This window comes from Canis aureus, chromosome 16 (genome assembly GCF_053574225.1).
Source record: "Canis aureus isolate CA01 chromosome 16, VMU_Caureus_v.1.0, whole genome shotgun sequence".
NCBI lineage: Eukaryota > Metazoa > Chordata > Mammalia > Carnivora > Canidae > Canis > Canis aureus.
This window is the reverse complement of record NC_135626.1, coordinates 61,060,856-61,084,079: the sequence shown is the minus strand read 5'-3', so window position 1 is coordinate 61,084,079 and position 23,224 is coordinate 61,060,856. Positions and strand designations below refer to the sequence as shown.

The 23,224-nt window shown below is 62.2% G+C and overlaps 1 protein-coding gene across 16 annotated transcripts in view; it reads left to right on the top strand.

The window, feature by feature from the left end:
- The window catches only part of RBFOX3 (RNA binding fox-1 homolog 3), a 447,258-nt gene that overhangs the window by 362,816 nt on the left and 61,218 nt on the right, over positions 1-23,224 (top strand). For 2 of the 16 annotated variants that reach the window (XM_077854499.1, XM_077854482.1), the window contains exon 1: positions 9,338-9,870. The exons of 9 other annotated variants lie outside the window; for them this stretch is intronic. In XM_077854499.1, the coding sequence (XP_077710625.1) occupies positions 9,766-9,870 (105 nt within the window). In that variant the 5' untranslated portion in view covers positions 9,338-9,765. Of the gene's footprint in view, positions 1-9,327; positions 9,871-23,224 lie in introns of those variants that run through there. 5 more of the 16 variants (XM_077854483.1, XM_077854486.1, XM_077854498.1 and 2 more) reach the window with 5 other exon arrangements.

The window sequence follows — 23,224 nt, the reverse complement described above, 5'->3', positions numbered from 1 at the left end:
CACCCTCCTTCCCACCTCCCCGCCAAGCAAGTGAAGACCCAGGTGCTAAGCAGAGAAATTAGCCTGCCTTTCAGGAGATGCTAATGAGGCAAGTTGTAAGGGGATGAGTTGAGCCAGAAAGGAAATTGTGGGGCCCTGCAGAAGCCACAGGGACCAGGGAGCTGCAGAGACCCCGGCCAGGTAGTCCTAAGAGCACCCGGCTTCTCCTTGGGGGGTGGAGGGAGTAGGGCGGCAAGGGGGGTTGCAGGTGGTCAGAGAATGAGAACAGTCTAACTGAAGACAGACCGTGAGAAAGTGCAAGGTCTCAAGGGAGTCTCCTCTGCTGGGGAGGATGTTCCCGTGCAAGGTGCCGTCAGCAGGGCCAGCCCCCCCCCCCCCCCCCGCCACCCCCATGCCACAGTGAGGTAATTTGCCCCCACGGGGGCCTTGGCTCTGGCGGGCGAGTGGGGCCGGCTGGAGCTGTCCCTGGTGCTGCAGGGCCCGGAGCCCCGTCCTTCCAGCTCCTTCCCCGCTGCCAAGTCCAGTCCCGTCCCCACTCCTAGAGAAAGGGGGCTATTGGCTCCAGGCTGGGCGGGTTATCAGGCGGCGGCAGCGGTGAGAAATTGGGCCACGGAGCGATTTGAAGGTCCCAGTGTTTGATCTATTGCGGGGCTGGCTCCTTGCAGCTTTGCTGCCCCTGCCTTTGGTGACCTGAGAGAATTAAAGCTGCCTTAAATACAGTCTCTGCTGGCTGTATATTAATCGAGCAGGAATCAAAAGTCACAGCATCCTAGGGAAGTAAGAAAAGGCACAGACGGCTCCCCCTATCCTAATGCAGCAACTCTCAGCGGGAGGAAAGCCTGGGAGCTGCTAAGACAGCACAGCGCTGCCAGCCTTCCCCAAACCTCCTTGCCAGTGAATTCTCAGAAACCTTGTGTCTTGGAACTGGAGGGTTGTGTTGATGCCAAACAGTGCTGGACCCCAGTGCTAGGATAGATCAGCAACGAGGAGGGCTTCCCCCCTCCCGGGTGTGACGGGGAGCAGAAGGGTGGAGGGCCAGCAGGGGTGGGGGCCTCCAAAAGGCTCACACCCGAGGCCCCCGTGCCTCCCCCAGAGATATCCTGCTTCCCCTGCTCTTGGCAACCTTTAGAGAGTCTAACGAAACAAGCAGCATCCGCTGCCCCTTTCTCTGCTGCATTGTACTCACAGTGGGCAGCAATTCATACAACTTCCCCACGTGTGTTCTGAGCTGCCAGGCACAGCCGACACGAGCCAGGGTCCTGCCTACCCTTCCCTCCTCCCTGGCCTGGCTCACTCTCAAAGCCTGAGAAAGGACCCCACGTTGGTCCTCTCTCGTGCTGGGGGCCTGGGGAAGACGGTCCTCGGGTGAGCATCTGTTCCCTTGCTTCCCGGCAGGCAGGCCTGTCCCCACCCCTGCGGGTCCTGGGACAAGCTCTGCTCCCACGAGGCTGAGGCTTCCTCCGTGTGAGAAACCTCCCAGCCCCCACCGCCCGCGCCCCCACCTCTCACCACTGGCCGCCTCCCTGCTCCATCACTCAGCTCCTGTCTGCAGCTTGGCACTGGCCGCCTGACACAGTGCACCCGCCTCCCCTGGGCCACGCGCTTTGCCAGGACAGCACTGCCTCTCTGGGCCTTTGCTGCCTTGGGCTCCTAATGAGCTTTTAATGAGCTGATGCTTTGGCTCTAAGGGGCACGAAAGGGCAGAGGAAGCATGGAATGCCAGCCCCTCACATTCTGCTTCCTGAGGCTCGAGGCTGGTTTTTTTTTTTTTTTTTTTTTAACTAGCTGAGTGCTAGGGCTGGGGCTACAGGCAGATGCTGGATTCAGTCTTTCAGACTCGCTCAGAGTTCAGAGCACCTGACTTTCACAGTCCTTGGGCCCAGGTGACTCCGTGGCCGTCACTCCCTCCTAACACGGCTGTGCTGCATCTGTCCCTCTGTGGCCTCTCCTCCCCCAAGGCTGAAGGAAGGGGCAGTGGTTTCTCTGCTAAGTAAGATTTATTTTAACTAATGGTAAAGTGAAGAGGCCAAGTGTTTCAATTGCCAGCTTTAGAAAGAGGCAGGAAACACAAGGGTGGGCTCTGGCCACCTCTACCCCAGGCAGCTCAGCCCCCTCCGCTGTGGATGTCAGAACAAACCTTGACCCCCCCTTTCCATGGCTGCCTAGGAGCCCTGGGCCATGTTTCCTCAGCTCAGTCCTAACTGAACTGGACACAAATCCGCGCTGGCCACAGCCACGGGAGGTTCCTAAACTGCCGCCCACATCCTGGGCGCACAGTCCACCCCGTCCAACACCCGAAGCGCGCAGTGCTGCCGTTGGGCCGCTTCCCTGGAGCACGCAGCCTTATCCTACAGGTTCTGGTGGGTGACCCGCCGCCCCTCCCAGGAGTCAGAGGACGGGACGGTGGCTTCGGCGGCGGGCCCAGGCTCCCCCTGGGCTTCCTTCAAGGCTTCCCCCTTTGAATGAAATTAAAGTGGAAAGGTTTGTTTGAGACTCAAGGCAGAATTTCTTGACAGTCAGGGTGATAAAAATCTTGATGGGCTCCCCAGAGAGATGTCAGGGTCTCCCTCAGTGGAAGTGCTTCAAGAAAAAAAAATTAAAATAAGAAGACCGCACCTGTCCCCGAAGGCTGCGGTGAGTGCCAGCTAGAGGGCAGAGGACTGGACGGTAGGAGCCCGAGTCCCCTTCCAACTCCACTGCCCATGCCGGGGAGCCCTCTGTTTTCCCTTCCAGGGAAGGAGGGTGACCTGAGGGCAAGGGGCGGGAGCTGTCCCTGGTGCTGAAGGGCAGCAGGCGGGGGGGGGGGGGGGGTGGGGGTGGGGGGGAGGCGGGGGGGGGGGATGCCCAGGGTAACTTCAGTGCTGTGCTCGGGTGGGCTGCCCGGAGCTGTGAGTTGCATAGACCGCCCTTGGCCCCACAACCCCTGCCAGTGATGAACCTGTAACACAAGCCCTGCCCCAGCTCGCCTCGGTCGTGTCTGCCGTGGGCACCCAGCTATCCACGGGCATTCCGTCGGTGGGGCCCAGAGCTAGACTCATCTCCACGCAAATATACAGCCTCCCTGCGCCTCCCAGGACTCTTCCTCTTCTGTGGCCATTCACGGTGTTGGCACAGGGCATCACGGTGACATGCACAGATTCAGGCAGGATGGGAAGGCGCCTGGTGGTGGGCCAGGCTCAGGGTGTGGGATGAGGAGATGGAGGAAATCAAGCGTCTCGTGGCAGATCAGCTGGGAAACCCACAGAAGGTCTTCCTCTGTCCAATAGCAGCTTCTCTCCTTGGCTTGATCATAGGGTTCAGCAACCCTACTGAGTTCTCACGACCTACTGCCTAATGAGAAAGAGAAAATTTAAGATAATTGCTGCACAGACCGAGCAGTGGTGTGATTAGTAAATGCCCAGGCTATTGCAAATGGCGATTACATTAACAGATTTGGTTTGGGGTTGATCCTGTTAGGAGACAGAGAGCCAAGGGCTAATGATGGGGACGCTCACAGGATCGCGCGAGCCAAGCACAGTTGTAGAAGGGAAGCGAGCGGCTTGCGTGAATCTGCAAGCCAGAAGGCTTGATTTCCAGCCTAAACCCTGCCTCCAACTAGTTGGGTGACCTTGGGCCACCTCTGTGATCCTAGAAGTGCCATCAGGTACCACGTGGGCATCATCCCACCTTCCCCGTCTCTCTTGTGAGGATCCAGGGAAATGAGACATGTTACGGCGTGTTGGAAAAGTTGGGAAAGCACTGAGCAAATCCAAGGTGCTGTTATGGTTGGCAATCAATAATGATAATAAATCACCATCTATTTTCCCCCCCTCGCACGCTCTCATTCCTGGGACGTTTAAGCAAATGTTTCAGGTTCTTGAGGCCTTAACATCAGAGACAGAAAGACAAAGTCTACTCCCCTTCCTCCTCTGGCTTCTGTGGGATTCTAGGGCCAGTGCCCTGAATGGTGGCGTGGCCACAGCTGGCACCGTAGAGCGCAGATCTGTTCCTCCAGAGCTCTCTCAGCCCGCTCCGCCTCCTTGCCAGGAGCTCACGGCCCAGATGCAGCAGGAGCCTGCGAAGAGCTTTCCAGGGCTGCAGCTGCCGAGGCCTCTTACCCACCAAGCCCCAAGGTAGAGCATCACAGCACTGGCTGGTTTCAGATGTTCTCATGGCTCTGTGATGAGCTCTCTCCCCCTCTCCAGAAGAGGAGAAGGGAGAAGTCCTGGGGGCTCATTTAAAATAAATAAAGCTTGGCAACAGCACTGAGTGGGAAGAGCCGAGTCGCACGGCACCCACAGCCCCTTTGCTGAGCGCGCTCCTCTGGTTCTCAGGCCCTGAGGGGAGGGGAACTTGCCAAAGAAAGATGTGCTTATAACTGCAACCCTGTGCAACTTCTGGCTTTGCCCATATATCTCGAGTGTGCCCTTTGCTTTCACTCTCCCTATATTTATTATGTTTAATTTTGCCGGGACATGGCTGTAAGTGAGGCGATGGACCCGAATGTGGCTGGCAAGCGCCTCTTAATTAAACAGATAAATAAACTCCTTTTGCACGCGGATTTCTACTTCTGCTGCAGTCTGCTGGGACCAGGGGGACAGCACCAGTGGGTGTGGAGGGGCTGCCGCTGGGCTGGAAGGTGGGTGCTGGCCCTGGCAGCCCGGACCCGGCCTGGTGTCCCCTCTGCACCGCCGATTGCTCTGTGGCTCGGTGGGGGGGGGGGGGTGCGGAGGTGCCCACGGGTGGGGAGCGCCTCCAGCACCCCGTCCTCACTGGCCTGGCCACAGAGGGGAGGCTCTGGCCGGTGTGAGTGAGCCCTCTGCTGGACGAGGCCAGTGTGGCCTCAACAGCCAGGGCAGCTCCTTCCCATCCCGTTGGTCTCTGGCAATCCTCTTCCTCAGAGGGGCTCCCCCACCGACTTCTCTGCCTTCTAGGTGAATTGGACACACCAAGAGGAAGCAGAGACAGCATCTCACTCCCAAAATAGGGGAGCTGTCACCTTTGGGGATGTGAGGAGGCTCCCACCTTTTACATGAAGACAGGGAGCTCCGTGACATTTCCCCAAGGGGGTCTGTTGGAGGTGCGCCCGGCAGCTCAGGGGGCCTCCCCCGACCCTAGTCCCGTTCCCTTAGCTGTGGAATTGGGGTATGAGTCCCCCTGAAAGAGAGTTCGGTTGGCTGTGTGGGTGTCTGGTTGGTTCACACACGGAGGGGGCTTCTGGGGTTGCCCCGAGCTCTCTCGGACCCACCCTGAGCCCCACCCATCCTAGCCCACGCCAGTGCTCACGTCCAGGCCTGTGCCAAATACCCTGGGGGCTGGGGCAGGGAGCTCTGGCTCTGCTGGAAGCATGGAGCACGCTGTCTCTGTCGATTAAGGCCCAGCTGCAACCGGAGACGGTGAGCTCACCCCTTGTCCTATCACGCCTTTGCCAAGCTCCAGGCTATCCTCCCCGCATAGGTGAAGGCTGAGGATGCCGGCCTGGGCACTCGGAATGGGAGACGGGCATGCCCATGAGTAACTCAGCCCTCCGCAGCGTCCAAGGGGCCCAACCTAAAGGGACCGTGGCCTTTGTGTTCCCTGCGGGAATACACCCACATGTGGCCTTGGGTTTTTCCAAAGGATGGGGGGAGTGTCATTGGGCGATAGCGCACCAGATGGTTTGACTAGGGAACTGCCCACCTCTCATTACAAACAGAGGCCACGTCGAACACGTGTTGGCATGTGCTTTGCCAAGGAGACTCCACGTCCCCATTTCACAGAGGTACACGCCAGAGAGACTGGGGATGTTTGCGAGCCTACGGGGCCTCGGTCTCCCAGAGAGGGTGGGAAACAGGGAAGGCGGGGGGGTGGGCAGCTCTTGCACCCAGGAGGGCTTCCTCCAGGCAAGGTGACATGGGGTGGGGATGGGGGCAGGAAGGAGCCAGGAGATCTCCGAAGCCTTGGAACCACGCAGACCTTTTGAGGTGCCTCCTTGCCTGATATTTATAGTGGTGCCCAGGAGCGCAGAAATAATTACAGCTCAGTTCCTGCCTCCCTAACAAGGCCTTTCTCAGATTCAGGGCGAACGGGATATTTTTTTCCTTGGCTCTTTTTTTAAGTAGTGAATATTAGCTCTGGATTGACAGCCCTTCCCAGTGTGCAGCCTTCCTTCACCCCAAAAGCGGGGGCAGCAGAGCACCGGGCCCCCTGGGCTTCCCCCACCCACCACTCAGGAGGCACCAGGGGCCCGGGAGCACTGTGAGGGGCCCCGGGGGACCCGGAGAATGTAGTGCCGCGCTATCTAGGCCCAGGAGGTCCCAGGTGAGGAGGGCAGGGCTCCTACCGGTCAGGGTGGTGCAGACTCGAAACAATCACAGGAGACATGTTCTGTGCCATTGGGATGCTCCCAGGAGCACCGTTGGAGGAGCACAAGCCCCTTTTCTCCTTTCTCCTCTGGTCCACAGAGCTGAGATGGTCCTGACACCCCGAGCAGACAGGAGCCCAACCCTGGGGCACTGGCTTTTTGCAGCAGCTTTGCCTCCTCAGGGCCTAGGCTTCCAAGCCCGTCTGGCCACTGTGGCCACCTCAGCATCAGGATGAGCCTTGAAGTGGGTGTGAGGACGGGGACGGCCTCACTCGTCCCTGCCAGGTGCTCTTCCAGGCATTGGGGCGATGCTGTGCAACCCAGCCAGCAAGTTGCCTGCCCTTCCGACACTCAGCTCTGCTACAGGGTTTGGCTATTCGGTGGCCTAACCCCCCCGAAGGCATCACCCTGTGGACAGAGGCCTCCCTCGATTTGTCAGGTCGTAGTAATTGGCTTGAAGTGGAAGTCACGAGCCCATGGCACAGCACAAGAAAGAGGTGGTGGGCACACAGCCACTGTCCTGAGAAATAAGCCAGACACACATGTTGTTCAAATCATTCTTCTGGAGGGTTTTTTTGTTTTGTTTTGTTTTTAACGCCGTCTTGCCGTTCTCCATCTCTCTGGAGCCCAGGTGTGATTAGCTGACTGGTGGAGGCAGGTGTCTAGACATGCTCCCCGGGCCTGACGCTCTCTGGAGGTGAGGCCTGAAGCCAGGTGGCTGGGCCGGAAGGCCCCGCAGATGACCAGGTGCAAGGATGCTGGACGCCATACCAACACCAAGGCAGGCATGCTGGGGGCCAGTGACAGAGCGGGGGGCTCCCTCTAGGAAAGCTTCCCCAAGCCCACCCCATGTCTAAGCTCACCCCAGATCTGAGTTCCCACTCTCCTGGGGCCATCACCGGTCTCCACACAGTAGGCTGCATTGGGGGGGGGGGGGTTGCTTTCCCCAGCAGACTCCAGGGCAGAGAACTTTGTTTCTGTAGCTCCAGCACCTGGTGCAGCACCTGTCTGCACATAGTGGGTTCTCAGTAAGGAAAAGCAGGAGCGTCCACTCAGAGGGTGTCTCCTCTGTGTTGGATGTCTGGGACATCCTCTAATCCTCTTACGGGAGGGATAAAGCCTGGATCTCAGCAGACGTTTGGTAACAACGGCAAATTAGCGAGTGAATGATTCACACAGAGAGTGGATGAAGAGCCCCGGGCTGGGGGTGAATGCTACACAGCTGCCCCAGGTCCCTGAGTGTCCTCCAGGATAGGAGCAGCCAGGGCAGCGACAACAGAAGGAGGGAAGGCTTCCGAGACAGGAGCGCAGACCAGCAGGACTGGGGAGGCAGGAGGCACTCAGGGGGTGGCACCCTCCACAGGGCAGCCCTCTGCAGGGTCTCTCCCCTCACAGATGCTATGCCCAGCCAGGTGCCCCTCCCCCAGAGCCCCAGGCCTCAGCACCCAGCCACCCCACCACTGTCTCAGGCCGTACGGGCAGATGCCTCTTCTGGGAGACACGTTAATAACCGTCCTGCCCAAAGGCGGGGGACTGCCTGTGCAAGTCCACAGCAGAGCGTGCCACCCCTGAGGGGACCACAGAGCGGAGCTCCAGAAAAGGAGCAGCAAGTGCAGCTACTTGCTGCAGGGCCGCTCTTCCCACTGCAGTCTTTCCCTTGACCCTTGTCACTGGTGCCACCTGCCTCCCTTCCAGACTCTGCACCCCCTTTCCTTCTAAGGCAGATGAACTGCAGGCTGCTCGGAGGGACGTGAGGGGCCGGATAGAGGGGCGTCCAAGGGGCACATGCCTGCCTGCCTCATCCAAACTGAGCGGCTTCCCAAGCAGTGCTGGGAGGGAGCCCATCCTCAACCCCCGTCCCTCTGCCCTCCTCGACGCTTCCTCCTAAACGGCCCTCCCGGACAGGCTCTAGCGAGCGCAGTAAGACATCTCAGGCATCGACCACCCAGCCTTTCCTGGCAGGGACAGAAACAGAAGCCCAGAGAGGCTTTCCTAAACTTTCCTAAACCCACACAGCAGGTGAAGGGGCCTCCATTTGATGCTCAGGCCGGTGGTCTTCCCATTACAAGGCGGTCCCAGCCCTCCTTCCCTCGAGTGGGGCTCGCTCTCAGAAGTGAGAGAAAGAAGCCCAGGGGCCTTTAGATAGAATGGGGGAGTCCAGAAGTGGTACTGGGTATTCATGGGACTCTGCTCTTTCCTGGAGGAGTGTGCCTAAGGGGGGCAAGAGGTTAGGTATGTGTCCCCCCGCCCGCCCCGCCCCGCTGTCTCTACCTCTAACGGTGGCAGGTAGCTGACTGGCTGGCCCTCATAGCCAGGCTCACCTGCGGCTTGTCCTGGATTAACTGCGCCTGGTCAGGAGCCTCTGTCCAGTGTGAATGCGTGGCAGGCCGGTGGGTGTGTGTGCGTGGCTGGAGAAGCTGCAGATTCGGGTGCGGGTACACACAGGCACACACACCTGTGTCAGTGGTGGCGTAGGGACAGTCAGGCCCGGTGCCAGGCGGCGCCGGGCCGGGGGTGGGCACATGGGCTCTCCTGCTGCATTGTGTGTGAACACCCGGTCCAGCGTGTGTGGCTGTGGGGAGGGGAGGACGCGTTGTGGCCGGTGCCCCTTGTCCCCGCCCCCGCCCCCTGTGAAATATCCACGGGACCGCGTGCCTGGGCCAGGCCGAGGGTGTCCACGGGGTCCGGGGGGCGCGCGGGCGGGCAGGGGAAGCTCCCGGGGGCTCCAGCCGGGTTTCCAAGCTCCGGGCAGCCGAGAAGCGTTCCCTGGCTAGGAAGCCTCTGCGTAGATGCCCTCATTACATCACCGACATCCCCGCCACCGCCACCGAGCCGGCCTCCCCTGCGAGCGGCGCCTCTCGGAACGCCAGGCAGGACGAGCGCCTTCCGGTCGGGCCGCAGAGCCGGGGAGCCGCTCCCCTCCGCAGCGGGCAGAGCGGGGCGCGGGGATCGGGGCGCCGGCGGGCGCGGGCGGGGGGCGCGCGGGGGCCCCGGGAGGGCGCCGGCGGGCGAGGGGTTAAGCGTGCGATCGCATCCTCTTCCCTCGGTGCGGGGCTCTGTTTGATGTTGGAGTACGCCGGGGACTCCCCCTCCCACCGCTACACACGCGCGCACACGCGCGCACTCACACGCACACGCACCACTCTTTGCAGACAGGGCTCCGGCGGCTCCAAAGTGCCGGGCGCCCGCTCCCCCGCCGCCCTCGCCGCTCCCCCCGGCACCCGCGCCCGGGCAGGGCAGCGCCGTGCATGCCTCCCTCCTGAGGAGCGCCGCGCGGGGGAGGGGAGGCCCGAGGAGGAAGAGGAGGAGGAGGAGGAGGAGGAGGAGGAGACCGAGAGGGCGCCGGGAGGCAGGGCGCGCGCACACACCGAGGGACGCGGAGGGTGCGAGCCGCGCAGCGAGCGCAGAGCTGCCTCGGGCCGCCGGCGCCCCCCTGCCGCCCCATGCTGTGCTCCATGGCGAACTCGGGCTGCCTCCTGCTGTCCAACTCCGGCAGCATGCTCCCGCACTCCGTGCCCTGCCCGCCCGCCTTCCTCTACCTCCAACAGGTAAGCGCCCCCGGCCCCCCGGCCCCCCGGCCCCCGCCCGCGCACGTGCGCCCCGCGCCCCGCGCCCCGCGCCCTCCGCCTCCGCCTCCGCCTCCGCGCCGCCGCCGGGGCCCCGCTGCGCTCCCCGCGTCATGGCGCCCGGGCCCGGCGGGGGGAGCCGAGGCCGAGCGCGGGGTCGCCGGGGCGCGCGCGCGGCGCGGGGCGGGGGGCCGGAGTTTGGGGCGTCGCTCGCAACTTTTCCGAAGGCGCGGGAGGGGGCGGCGGGCGGAGTCTCGGGGGAAGCCGGAGGGGAGGGGGCGGCGGTTCTGGGCGCCGCGGTCACTTTGGGGAACTTCGCGCCGGGCTGCGGGGGGCGCGGGGGCGCGGAGCGGGGGGGGCCTCCCCGGCAGCGTCGGGAAAGCCGGGGGGGCCGCGCGGAGGCGGCGGCGGGCGGCGGCGGCGGCGGGGGCCGAGCTCTGCTGCAGCGGGGACCGCGCGCGGGCCTCGGGGGAGACGGGCCACCCGCCCGTGGGGCTGGCGAGGGAGGCCCCGGGGCTCCGGCCGGCGGGGAGGGGGCTGGGGCCGCACTTTTGCGATCTGCGGGGCTGCGCAGGAAGCTCGGGCTGGCGAGGGGGGCGGAAAGCCGGGCGCCTCTGAGCCCCCAGATCCCCAGGACGCTCCACGGAGGTGCGCGCAGGGCATCAGCGGCCGCCTGCCCGCCCGCCTGCCGCGGTGCGCGGGGCGGGGGTCCTGCGATCCCACCCGATGCGGAAGCAGCGCGGTCCCAGGCCTGCATTGGGGATGCAGGGGGCACCTCCTCGCCTCCCCCGGGCCCCCGGGTCTCTCGGGGCTGCGGTTCCCAGTGCCAGCCCCAGGCAGAGCCGGCCGGGGGCTGCAGTACCCCGCCTCACCCACCCGGCCGCCCACACCTCAGGGCTCCTCCTCCCTCCCGGCACCGTGGGGCTGCCTTCTTTATCTTTAGCACCCCGAACCTCTGCTGGGCCTGCAGGGATGGGGGCGGCTGCTTGCCTGGAGAGGCCTTGGAGATCTTCAGGCTGACTGTCCTGGGGCCTACACACCCAGCTGGAGGGCTCCCTCAGGACCAGGTCTCCACCACGGGTGGGCGTGGAGGTGGGAGGCAGAGGGTAGAGGGTATCTCGCCAAAGCCGGCGGTCAGGGTCAGGCCGGGCCTCATCGACTGGGTGAACGTGGATTTCCACCACCTCCCCCATGTATGCATCTAAAGGGAGGAACACAGAAGCGTGTTTCTTGGAGACGATGACAGGCTCCAGGTGGGGCTGGGCCTTGGGATGGTGGGTTCTTGTCTTGCTGTGCCCCCCTTGGGCTCCCCGGAGAGCCAAGAAAGAAGGGGCCATTGCAGGGGGCTCCGGAGGAGCTGTGGACCATGCAGGTGAAGAAGGGGCCCTCAGAACTGAGCCAGATCAGCCAGACCTCGGGCTGCTGGGCGCTCAGGCCGGCCCCTTACAGGGATCCCCACGGCGGGCGGTGCCGAGCATGTGAGCAGCTGCAGAGGGAGGGATGGGGGGCTGTCCGATGGTGGGCACAGACGGCAGTCGAAGCGGCCTGTGGTGCAGAGACCTTGGCCCTTGGTCCCACCCTCCCTAGGACCACCTGTGACAGCTGGGCGGTCCTGGGCACAGCTCAGTGGCAACGAGAGCTGCTGAGGGGGGGCCCCCATGCCTCCCAGGCAGGCAGGTATCCAAGCCCAAGCCGTCGCCAACTTCCCCAATTCCCCCATCATCATTGGAGTCGCAGACGGTGGGGGCAGGCCCGGGAGGTGAGCCTCTCAGGGCGTCCCAAATTTCTATGAGTGCAGCAGTCACTTGGGGACCTCTGGGGTGGGGCCCAAGAATCTGCATTTCTAACAAGCTCACAGGTGAAATCCTGGAGCAGACCACTCAAGGAGCAAGTGTCTGCCCCACCCCCCATGGCCACCCCCAGGAATGTCCTGGTCTGCTGGACCCCAGGAGACCCCAGGAGACCCCAGCTCCGCAGGCAGACCGCGAGATTGGAGATTAATCCACAGCATATTGGCTGTGTTAGGCCAAGTCCGTTCACCTCTCTGAACCTCAGGATCTTCCTCTGAGAAAGAGGACGAAAGCATCCCGTCTTCTCAGGCTGAGTCGGAGGGTCGAGTTAAGATGAAGTAGTGGCCTCTGAAGAATGCCGAACGTTGGCACAGCCTTGACGGAGTCAGACCTGTGCCCGCACTTGGGGTGAATGTACCCACACGACCCTGGAGGAAGGCGCACCGATTTCTCCAGGGCTGGGTGGATGCGTCCCCGGCTGGTGGTATCTAGAGCTTTCTGTAGGGGCAGCGGTAAGGCAAAGAGATGCTGATGAGCCATAGCCATCCCCGGTGGGTGTCAACCATGAGCAGAACAGTTTCTGGGAAAGCCAGAGCGTGCCCACTGGGCCGGGCTCTGCGGGGCCCTGTTTCCTTCGAAGGGGCCTGCAGCGGGTGGCTGTGTGTCCCTGAGGGCCGGGAAAGATCTTGGATGCAGCCATTTCCTGGCTTTCTGTAGGGACATACGTTTGTAGGAGCACACGCAGCTCTGGTGGCCCAGAGTCGATACGAAACAAATAATGACGGGTAGTTGGAGACCGCCTCTGGACTGAGGCAGAGGCTCCTGTGTCCCCCCGGGGAAGTGGAGGCCACGTGGGGAGGGGGCCCCCGGGTGGCCCCCGGTCAGGTGTCCAGGATCGGAGCCCCACGGAGCAGTGGCAGGTGTGCATGCGCGAGCCCTGGTGCCGTGTGCAGGCCGTGTGCTCCGTCTCGGCAGCGTGTCTGAGAACAGGAGCAGGAGCAGGAGCAGATACGGGAAATCAAGCAAGACAAGAGACATGGTTTGCGGCGCATTGAGATGCAGCATTTAAACAGGCAAGCAGTGGAGACGTGCAGTCTTTCAAACTTGAAATTAGAAGGTAACACCTCAACCAGCAGCATCCCGACCTCCGTTCACGCAGCGACAGAGGACAGCCGTTTCCGGCTGCGTGGGCTGGACCCCCCGAGCGTGCGGAGACCCCGACCACGTCCCCCAGGAGACACAGCGACGCTGTAATTCATTAGAGACGCTTGTCGTCAGGCGTCCCTCCTCCCAGCCTCTCCTAGGCGGTGCCCATATTTGTCAGAGTCCTAACTGTCCGCCGGGACAACTCCAGGTCACCCGACACCCGGAGACATCTGGCTGCAGTTGGTTCCTTAAGAGCTTACCCTTGGGGCCCTGGGCGGCCTCGGTTTCCCCGCCTGCCCAGCCCACCGCCAGAGTCCACCCAAGGGCTCCCTGTGAGCAGCCCAGAGCCCTGGTCCCCCCACATCTGGCCCCTCCTCGGGACCCTGGGGTGGGACCCAGGAAGGCTGTCATCCCTGGTGCATTGCGGCCAGCCCAGCAAGGGGTGAGGTCGATCCTGGTCACCTTTCAGAGCAGGAGGGAGCTTGTTTGAAAATCTAGAACATCGGTGAGACTCCCCGTGAGGCCGCAGTCTGGGCCCCAGGAGAAGAAAGTTTTAGGGAGCGGGAGGGAAACCCCCTGTTCACAAAATGGGATTTTTGTCACTGTTACGACTTACTATCGAGCTGCAGCGTCCTACAGAGGAATCTTATCACCATATCCGGTTGCAAAGCTGGGAAATCGCGCTGCGGGGGAGGCACTAGGGCCCTAAGTTCCTTAAGAGGGAGCGTTGGTGATGGGGGGGGAGGTGGGCGCTGGCAGGATGCGGGCGGTGGGAGGGAGAGCAGGCCCTGGAGCCCGCAGCGCCGGGACCTTCCTGAGGGCTGTGTCCTGAGCTCTTCTTCTTCTGATTTTCTTCGTCTTCTTCATCGGGATGAAATCACAGCCTCGCTTGCCCTCGAAAACACTGGCAACCACCGGAAGTTTCCACGGAGGATGTGGCATTTCCACCCCGTGGCCAGCGTGAGGCAGCTTGCAGCTCGGGGGGGTCGTTGACGGCAGGAAGCTGTCCCTCGGGCCGTGGAACCCCTTCTGGGGGCTCAGGGAGTTCTAGGGTCTGTTTGAGATTCATTAGGAAGCTCTTCTCTTATTAATAATCATTTTGGGGGTGGGAGGATAGCCACACCACTAACTCCGTTGGATGAATTACGGTAGCAAAGGTACCGCGGCCTCTCATACCGCCCAAGCACACCTGGGCTGTTGTCTGTTCCCTGGGTTGCTGGCGTGTCCCCTCCGTGTGACCCCAGGAACCCCACCCGAGACCCGCTTGTCACAGGCCTGCGAGTACCCCCGGCCCGCGGGAGGGCCGGGCACAGAGCAGATGCAGTGTGAGTCTTCAGAAGCGCAGCCGTCGGGGGCTGGCCCGCTGCTGTCGTCCGGTGGCCTCACATAGCAGTTATTTCTGTGGGTTCCTACCTGGTTGGTGCACTGGCCACTCACCTTTGGTGCAGAATCTGCTGAGTGTACGTGCACGGTTTATGGTTAAGGAAACTGAGGCACAGAGAGGTTGGGTGACACGCTGGCTCGTAAAGCCACCGACAGGCAGAGCCCAGAATCAAGGCTCTCGCGCTGGTGGGGCTCCTCGAGGACCGAGGGGTTTCTCCCCTCTGCCCGGGGCAGGGTGCTCCGTGTTCAGACCCAGTGGAGCATGAAGTGTGTGCCAAGCAGAGTGGCCTGAACCCCCGCTCCCCCGGGGGCGTCTCTGCCCAGAGGCAGGGGCGCGTGGGGCGTCTTCCGAGGCCGAGCTGGTGCGTCATAATGCAGACGGACGTGTGTGTCTCAGGGCCTGGAGGAACTGGGGTGGCCATGTCTGTCGCTGGCCTCGAAGCGGGTGTGGGGAGGCCGATCCTTCCCCGGACAGCACTTGTAGGGTCTTCCAACTCCGGTAGGAGGCCTGTGTGTGTTTCCTGTAGTTACGGTTGATGACTGGGGTTCAATGACATACGCCATTTCCTGGCATCCCAGGTGCGGGGTTGGCTTGGGGTAGGCTTGGCCATCCTTCCCCCACCTTCAGGGGGGACCCCCAGTGAGCCTGTGAAGTGGGTCCATCTGTCCCGAGGCTCTGGGCGCTTACTGAGCACAGAGAAGCCACGTCCCGACGGCCCCGCGTGAGGACCCGAGTTTGCCAGCCTCCCCCGCCTCGGGGCCGTCGGGGCCAGAGGGGCAGGCGTGGCAGTACGTGGGGCTCGGTCCACAGCGGTTGGCGTGCTGGGAGGTCTGCAGAGGGCAGGGCAGGACCCTGCAGCAGGACAGACTCCACCCGGGGCTGGTGCCCCCTGCACGGTCCGACCAGGCGCTGAGCCACGGAGCTGGGGGACCGCGTGTGGCTGCCATCCTTGGAGAGACCAGGCTGAGGTCCCAGAGCGGGTGGTCCCTGCCTCTGTGGTCCTGGGGACAGCCACAGGAGGGGGCTCAGAGCAGAATGTGGGGCTCTCGGGAGAGGGCCGGAGCTGGCCGCACCGGGGCCCACCTCTGGGAGGGTGCCTGCGCCCCCAGCACCTGCTCGCGCCGGGGCCAAAGGCGGTGGTTCTGTGGCCAGGGCCCAGAGCTCCCGGTGCTGTGGGATCAAGGGGCCCTCGGGGGCCTGTGCGGCCAGGGGGTGGATTCTAACCCGGGCCCCGAGAAGCAGCCACTGCAGAAGGGGCTCCCTTACTCCCCAAGGGCAGGGCTTGGCCCGCCCCCCAGACTTCTGGGGTCCTGGCAAGGCTGCACACGGCTGTCCCCACCTGCCCTTGGCCTCTTTCCTCCTAGCGTCTCTTTCTGAGCTTCCTGACTGGCCTCCAGCCTTTGTCTTCAGCCTTCCTGTCCATCCTCGCATCCAGATTTTTCCATGCTTCTAAGCCTCTCCCCCTTCTTCCCTCCCGGCCTACTTTCTCTCCTTTCCCATATTCATTCCCCCTGTCTCTCCCCTTCACCCCGTCTTCCCCCCAGGGGATTCCAGCCCCCCTCCTCCTCCCCTGAACTCCGGCCCGCCTGTGCAGCCCCCTGCAGCCCCCGTACCGCCTGCCAGCCCATGGGCAGATGGCTGTGTGGTTCCATCTGGGGCCGCGTGGCCTGGAGCAGGACCGTGTGCCCAGACCTGTGTGCTGCCGGTGCAGCGGGTCTGTGGCATCCGGGCCCCCTGGGAGAGCGAGCCCAGTTCCGGAGGGAGGCCCACCGTGGCGAGGGCTGGAGGCCTCTGGCTGGTGAGCTCTGGCTGCTACGGGTGCTGCTCCCGGGAGCCCCGGGGAGGCTCTGGTGCCAGCCGGGCCCAGCCCACCTGCGGCAGCTCCACCCCGCAGTGGAAGCAAGTCCTCCCCCCCAGGCCAGGAGCTCCAAGGGGCTGCCAAAGTCTTTGTACCCCTCGGGTCCCGGGGCAGCTTAGAGAGTCTCCAGAGGAGGGGGAGCAGCATCCCCAGAGCACCCACACAGTATTCATGGAACAGCCATGGGCCCTGCAGTGGGCCCCGGGTCGCTGGGTCCTGTGCCCCTGGGCTCACAGGCTCTGCTCAACCACAACTCTTAGTTCCAGGAGCCGTGAGCACATCTTTTCCCGCCGTGGCCCTGAGGGTGTCATGCAGCCCACGCACATGGTCAGATGGGGAGCCAGCCCGTGTCTTCCCTTCCAGGCCCGGGCTTCTGTGTCTCTAATGTGGGACTTTATGTCTTCCACTTCCCCGGCACGGGCTGTGGGAGCTGCAGAGGCTCCTACCTGCGCCCCGCAGCCCATACCTGTCCTGTCACCACCAACTGAGACGTGGTGCCCATGTGTCAGGCACCCAGGTAAGCCAGCTTCAGTGGGGGGGGCAGGTGGGTGTCGGTGGGGGGGGGGCTGCAGTGCATGTGTGTGGTCATGTGTGTGCACGTAGTTGTATATCTATGTGTGCACACATGAATGCGGTTGTGTGTTGAGGCAGGAGGAAGCCACCATGACCGTGAAGACGCGGCCCCTGCCCCCGGGGAACCTACCACTCAGCGTTTGGGGATGTTCTGGAGGGAGAGTCCCCTCGTCCCTCACCTCTGCTCTGGGCCTCCTGGCCACGGGAGGTCCCAGCGTGGCTGTCCTTGTTCTCCTGTGTCCCTCGGTGGAGAGGAGCGGGTTGGGAATTCAGGAGGAAGGCGACCGAGCAGCTTAAGTGAACCAAGAGGAAACAAGTGAGAGAAGTCAGAGTCGTGAGCCCATGAGCCGATGGGGCTCCCTGACGATGATCCTGGGCTCAGGGGTCACCTGATACAGCTGCCCCCCACCCCCGCCGGGTCAGCCTCTGCGCGTGGTGTGTGCAGAGCTTGGGGAGAGAGCGAGGAGGGGAGGTCCCGTGATGACGCCCGCACACACCGTCCAGCAGAGGGGAGCGAGGCGGGAACCCGCTGTCGTCTCCAGCAGCGCGGGCAGGAGGGGCGCGGGGAGGCGCAGGCGTAAAGCTTGGGTTAAAAATCAGGAAGGGGCGAGTTCTGATGGCAGCTCTGCCCTACCCCATCCTCCTCCTGGGCCTCAGTCCCTCAAAGCAGCATGGGGACCAGTCGGGGCTGCCCGAACCCGGGAGGTGGGGTTTGAAATGGAGAGCCTGTGCGCGGGGCTTCGTCCCGTTATCAGCGGGGAGGGCGCTGCCTCAGGGTGGCGTGTTTGCCGACGGCTGCTCAGGAGGATCCGCGGCGAGCATCCCAGGCTCAACCAGGATCTGGGGAGTCTGACCATCTTTGAAGGTCAGCAGGTGGGCACATCAGGGAAAATAGACCCCCTGCGCCTGGACGGGACCAGACAGGGGGAAGGGGCAGTGCTGTAAAGGGAGATCCCGAAGGACGGTTGTAACTGTAACCTCCCAACTGCAGCTTTGGTTGTTATGCGAGGCGGTAAGTTCCCCGTCACCAGAGGAATTCAACAGAGGCTGCCTTAGCTCACTGTCTCGGAGGCTCTAGAGCAACGCCCTGCAGTACAAATGTAGCGCCAGCCAGTACGAAGGTTTACGTTTCCTGGTAGCCACTTAAAAGAAGTGAAAAGAAGGGCGCCCGGGTGGCTCAGCGGTTGAGCATCTGCCTTCGGCTCAGGGCGTAACCCTGGGGTCCCCGGATCAAGTCCCACGTTGGGCTCCCTGCATGGAGCCTGCTTCTCCCTCTGCCTGTGTCTCTGCCTCTCTCTGGGTGTCTCATGAATAATAAAATCTTAAAAAAAAAAAAAAAAAGAAGTGCAAAGAAGCGGAAGGGATGAATTTCCGTGTTACATCTCGCTTAACCCAGTGTATCCCACATGTCACCCCAGCACGCGGTCTGTTATTCGCGACACGGTTGGCGTTTTTGGTTCCCGTAGGAGTCTTTGAAGCGCGGCACACGTACGGCACGTACCGGGGCGGACCAGCCGCATTTCTGAGGCCATGGCTCATGCGGGGTCGTGGTTGTTCCCCCCGCTGGGCACAGCTGGAACATCCCCGTCATCGCAGAAAGTTCCGTGGGATAACGCAGAGCTCAGTAGGTCTCACTCCCGGCAGCACAGGCAGCCAGCTAGAAACACAGACCCCCTCGGCCCCCTCAGGCCCCCTGGCCTCCTCTGTCGGAAGCAGCACAGAGTGGAGGGTCTGGGGAGGGGGGCATCGGGGGGGGTCCCAGTGCTCTGGAACGTGGGGCACTTCGAGGGTGGCCTTGCGATCCCTCCCGTGACCGCACGTCTGAGCCCCACGGCGTCGTCCTGACCGTGCCAGCGCCGGCCCGCACGCAGTCTGCGTCCCTGACAGAGTGTCCACCTGCCCGTGGCGCTCAGAAAACGACGCCTCTGAACGGAGTAATGATTTCCGTGAGCATAAATCTGTTTCTGTGTATAAAATGTCCGTTTGAGTTAAGTGACCGTGATATCTGCTGGGTTTTTGTTTTTGTTTTGTTTTGACATCTGTATTTGGTAAAATAAGAGGTTGGTGATTGGAACCCATCTCCCCCTTTCTCCCCTTTAAAAAAAAGTAACATTCTGGTAAGTCTTCCTCTTCAAAAGTCTGGAAACCGGTGATTTACAGCAGAGACCACTGGGCCAGATCCATCCCACCGTCTGTTTTTATAAAAAAAAAAAAAAAAAAAGTTTTGTTGGAACGCAGCCACGCTCGTTTGTTGACGTGCCGTCTGCGGCAGCTTTCACGCGCAACAGCAGAGTTGAACGGTGGCGACACGGACCATATGGCCCGCACAGCTCAAAATATTTGCTGGAGGAGTTCGCAGTTTTACAGGAAAAGTTTGCCGACCCCTGACCCGGAGCAGCGCCGCCACATGGGGTGCGGAGTTTTCTAGGGGCCGCTTTTACCGAAGTGCGAAGAAACAGATAACATTCATTTTAATGACATCCTTGTCTTTCCCCCAGCCCAGAATGTGCCCATTGTAACATCTAATCAATCTAAACGTGACCGAGGTATCTGGCGTCCTTGTTTCATGCTGAATCTCTGAAAGCCACTCTATTCTTCACTCACGGCCCGTTGCGCATCAGACCCAGCCGCGTTTCGGAGGCTCGGAGGCCACGTGCGGCCGGTGGCTGCTGCCGTGGGCAGCGCGGGTCTGGAAGGAACGAGGCTGGTTGCGGCCAGGGGGAGGGTGTGGGGGCATCCGCACAGGCGGCTCGGAGCAGCTGGGCTCTGCCTTGGGTGTCGGCAGTGGACCTGGACCATCCCAGAGGAGAGACACAGAGACCGGGGGTTCAGTGCCAGCTTCCTGGCACCTGGGGCGTCGGGAACAGACTGGCAGTTAAGAGCGTTCAGGGGTCTTAGCTGAGAAACTTGGACTTTTCTCAGTAGGCAAGAGGGAGCTACGGAAAGCCTTGAGCAGGGCAGCGGTGTGCTCAGGTCTACGGGGAAGGGAACGGAGGCTACGGGGGTAGGGATACGATGGATGGGCCGAGCGAGGAAGATTCTGATGTTCCACGTGCATGCACGTGGGCCGTGGAGGAGGTGGGTCCCTGTGGCGTCGGTGATGGTTTCTGGCTTGAGGCTGGTGCGGATGCATGGTGGGTGGGCCGTTCTGGTGGCCCTGACCCCAGCCCTGACCCTGACCCTGGCCTCGTGCACTCGGCACTTGTAAGCTCCGGGCCTGGCTTGCGGGTGGAGAAAGGCCTTCCTCCTCCCGCGGCACCAGGCTAGGCTGACATCCCCGCAGAGGACCCTTGGGTCCTGCTCCCTCCTCTGGCCTCCTTTCCGGCCCATCCAGCCAGCCCTGCGGAGGCTGCCCCAGACAGCTGTGAACATCTGGCTAAACCCTTTTGGAAGCTTAACACCTTCACCTCCTGTTCTCTGGCAACATCTGGTCTGAGCCCGGCTGCTGCCCCGGCGGCCCTCCCGAATCCTGCCGTCGGACGTGCTCCAGAGCTTATTTGCAAGGTAGATGGGACCACCTGCTGCCTCGTTCCAGAGAAGCAGTAGCCCCACGCCCCAGCGTCCCCAGCGTCCCCAGCCGCTGCCAGACACCTGGCCAGGGGCTCGGGGCCTGCTGTGAGAGCCTCCTGCGTGGAGGGTGACGGGAGCCAGAGGACCTGACAGAGGGGCGAGCAGGTCACAGGTAGGGAAAGCTCACTTGGGCACCGTCTGGGAAGGCCTCGCAGATGAGGGGGTCGGGCGATTCTGGGCACGGGACCTGGTGGGAAAAACAGGCTGACCCGCGGGAGCGCCCTGAGCCGGGCTGGGGGGTGCCTGCCTACCCCGCAGGTGGACACGCGCTTCCCGCCAGGCAGCTCCAGCCTCCTGGCCTCTGCCCTTGCTCGGTCTTCCACCAGGAGTGCCGGCCCCCCGACACCTGCCCGTCGTGCTCTCTCATTTCCTTCAAGACTTTGCTCACTCTCTTGAGACCTTTCTGGACTATTATTAAGCCACCCCCGATGTCTCCACCTTCCCCCTGCCGCCCGTCTCTCCGCCTTCCCCTGCTATATTTTTGTCCACAGCATTTACGGATATCTGATAACATCACACGTTTTACCGGTTTATTCGCGATCCTTTACAAGGGGAGGGGCTCCTTGTGCGTTGTGTTCACTCTGCAGGTTCGTCTGCACGTACGACAGTGCCTGGCACGTGGCAGATGCCCAGTAAACCCTCACGATTGAGACCCTGCCCTCCATCCACTGGTCATCTCGGAGCCAGTGGCCTGCCCTATCCAACCAGCCGGGCACCCAATCTGTGCCCGGCCACGTGCCCCATTGACAGGGAAGTGGCTGAGTGTCCACAGGCGACGGAGATGGGAAGGGGCCTTCCCTCACAGCCCCTGGGGTACTCTGAGGCTCGAGGAGCAAGAATGTTCTAGATGCGAGCAAGCTTGGCCCGCCTCCTCCACCATCCAACCATTTCTTCTGTCCGGACCGTGTGGTTCCCACCTGTGGCCCTTCTTTTAACTGGGGTGTAGTTCACATCATAAAATACACCCTTGTGAAGCATACAGCCCCATCCGTGGTTTTGGAACACTCACAGTTTTGCAACCATCACTAGTGCCCAGTTCCAGGACATTTTCGCCCCGTGGGCATCAAGCAGCTGCTCCCCCGCCCCGGCCCCAGCCCCTGGCCGACCACCAGCAGCCCTGTCTGTGTGGAGTTCTCTCTTCTGGACATTGCACGTTAACAGAATCATGCAGAGGGGGAGCCCTTCGTGTCTGGCCACCATGGCTTCTGCAGCCTGAGGCTGTGGGCTCTGCCCTCAAGGGCTTGCAGACCCGGGAGGCAGCAGGTTTCTGCATCCCCGGGTGTGACCCTCGGAGCCACCCTCTACTGGCCTCCCACTGAACGGGTGCCTGGTCCCTGAGGTCTGAGGGCCGGCCGGCCACCGCTCCTCCAGCCCTGGTGCAGCGCCCAGCTCCTCGGGCCCACACCCCCGATGGACTCCCGCGGTCCTAGCACCATGCAGCGGACCCTTGGCTGCTGCGGGGCAGGGGGCTGTGTGGCCGTTTCGGGGATCTCCGGGGTGCAGGAGCCAACCTGGCCAGGGCGTGTGCACATCTGATGCAGGGGTTTTCAGGAGTGACCCGAGTGTACATACGGCTGCTGCACGTCCAACACGGCCGCACATGGCTAAGAACTGTGGACAAAGTAGAGTGGACAGTGAGTGGCTCTCCGGGCTGGCACGTCCACCCCGATGTGTGCACCAATACGCCACCGCCCGGGTGACCCATGGCCCAGGTGGGCACGAGGATGGGGCAAGTGGGGAGGATGAGCCATGCACACAGGCTGGCAGAGGGGGCCATGGCTGTCCCTTGCCGGGCCACCCTCCCTGTCCAGGTCCCCAGAGCCTCCTGCAGAGCCCTCTGTTGTCCTGAAGTCGGCCTCCTTGAGCGTGCCTGGCCTCCGCCTCCTGCTGCAGTGCGCGTGGTGGGCAAATAGGAACAGGCTGGGCCTGCCGGTCACGGGCTCAGTGACCCTGGCACTTGGCCATCCCCGGTCTGTGCATTATCTGTGCCTCCTTCCATTGTGTCCAGTGCGGGGGCTGGATCATGGCCTGGTATAGCCAAAGTGGCCAGTCCCAGGCTGGGGATGGGGTCAGCCCCGGCGGGCGTCAGCCTCTTTAAAAAGCCGCAGATATATTAAATCCGGAATGGGACTTGCTAAAATAAGGTCACAAAGTGTGTAGTTTATCTTAAATATTTCCATTTAGCAAATTAACAATTTAAGCCCATGCTTGAGCAAATGGAGTGTAATTGTGCTATTCACAAGTTGATGATGGGATTTATTTTAATTCAGAATTGAAAGTGTACATGTGAGGCCCGGCCAGACGTTTCTCACCTGGCGCAGCCTCTCAGTGGGCCCAGTGGGCACTGGGTGCCCAAGGAGCTGGGGGTCAGAGAGGTCGGGGGCCCCTCGGGGAGATGTCACAGCGGGCTTGTGTGCCCAGAGCCTCCGGGGCACCTGAATCTCTCATGGCAGCTCTGCTGCCTTCTAACTCCTGTAAATACAGCGCTGACACCAGCCCTAGTGACCTGCCCGCCACCCAGCCCCGTGGCGTGCATCCAGCCAGGGACCCTCACCTCTTCAGCCAGAGAGCTGGCATCTCTGCATCTTCTCCCTCCCTCCTCTTTGGAAATTGCTAGAATCTTTCAGGCTCCGTGCTGCTCCTGGAGAGACCCTACAAGGTGCCAAGAGTCTAGAGAGGCAGCTTCCCGAGGCCCCCCCACCTCCAGGCACCTCCAGCTCCACTGTGGGTGCAGGTTGGCCGGGACCCTGGGCGGGGCTCACTAGGAGAAGCGAGAGCCAAAAATCCAGGCAGCAGACCGCACAAGTGCACGAGGAGGACGGGGCACCCACCAAGGGGCCCGCCCTCTGCGGTTGCCAGGCTGCTTGCAGGCTTGCAGTGAGGAGCAAGGATGCCAGCGCGGGACAGGGTGGGAGGTCAGAGGACTCCGGCCTGCGATGGACGAGGAGGGGCCCTGTGACCCACGGGGAGGCTGCAAGGGGGCCGTGCATCCCTGCCAGACCCAGGGGCACAGTG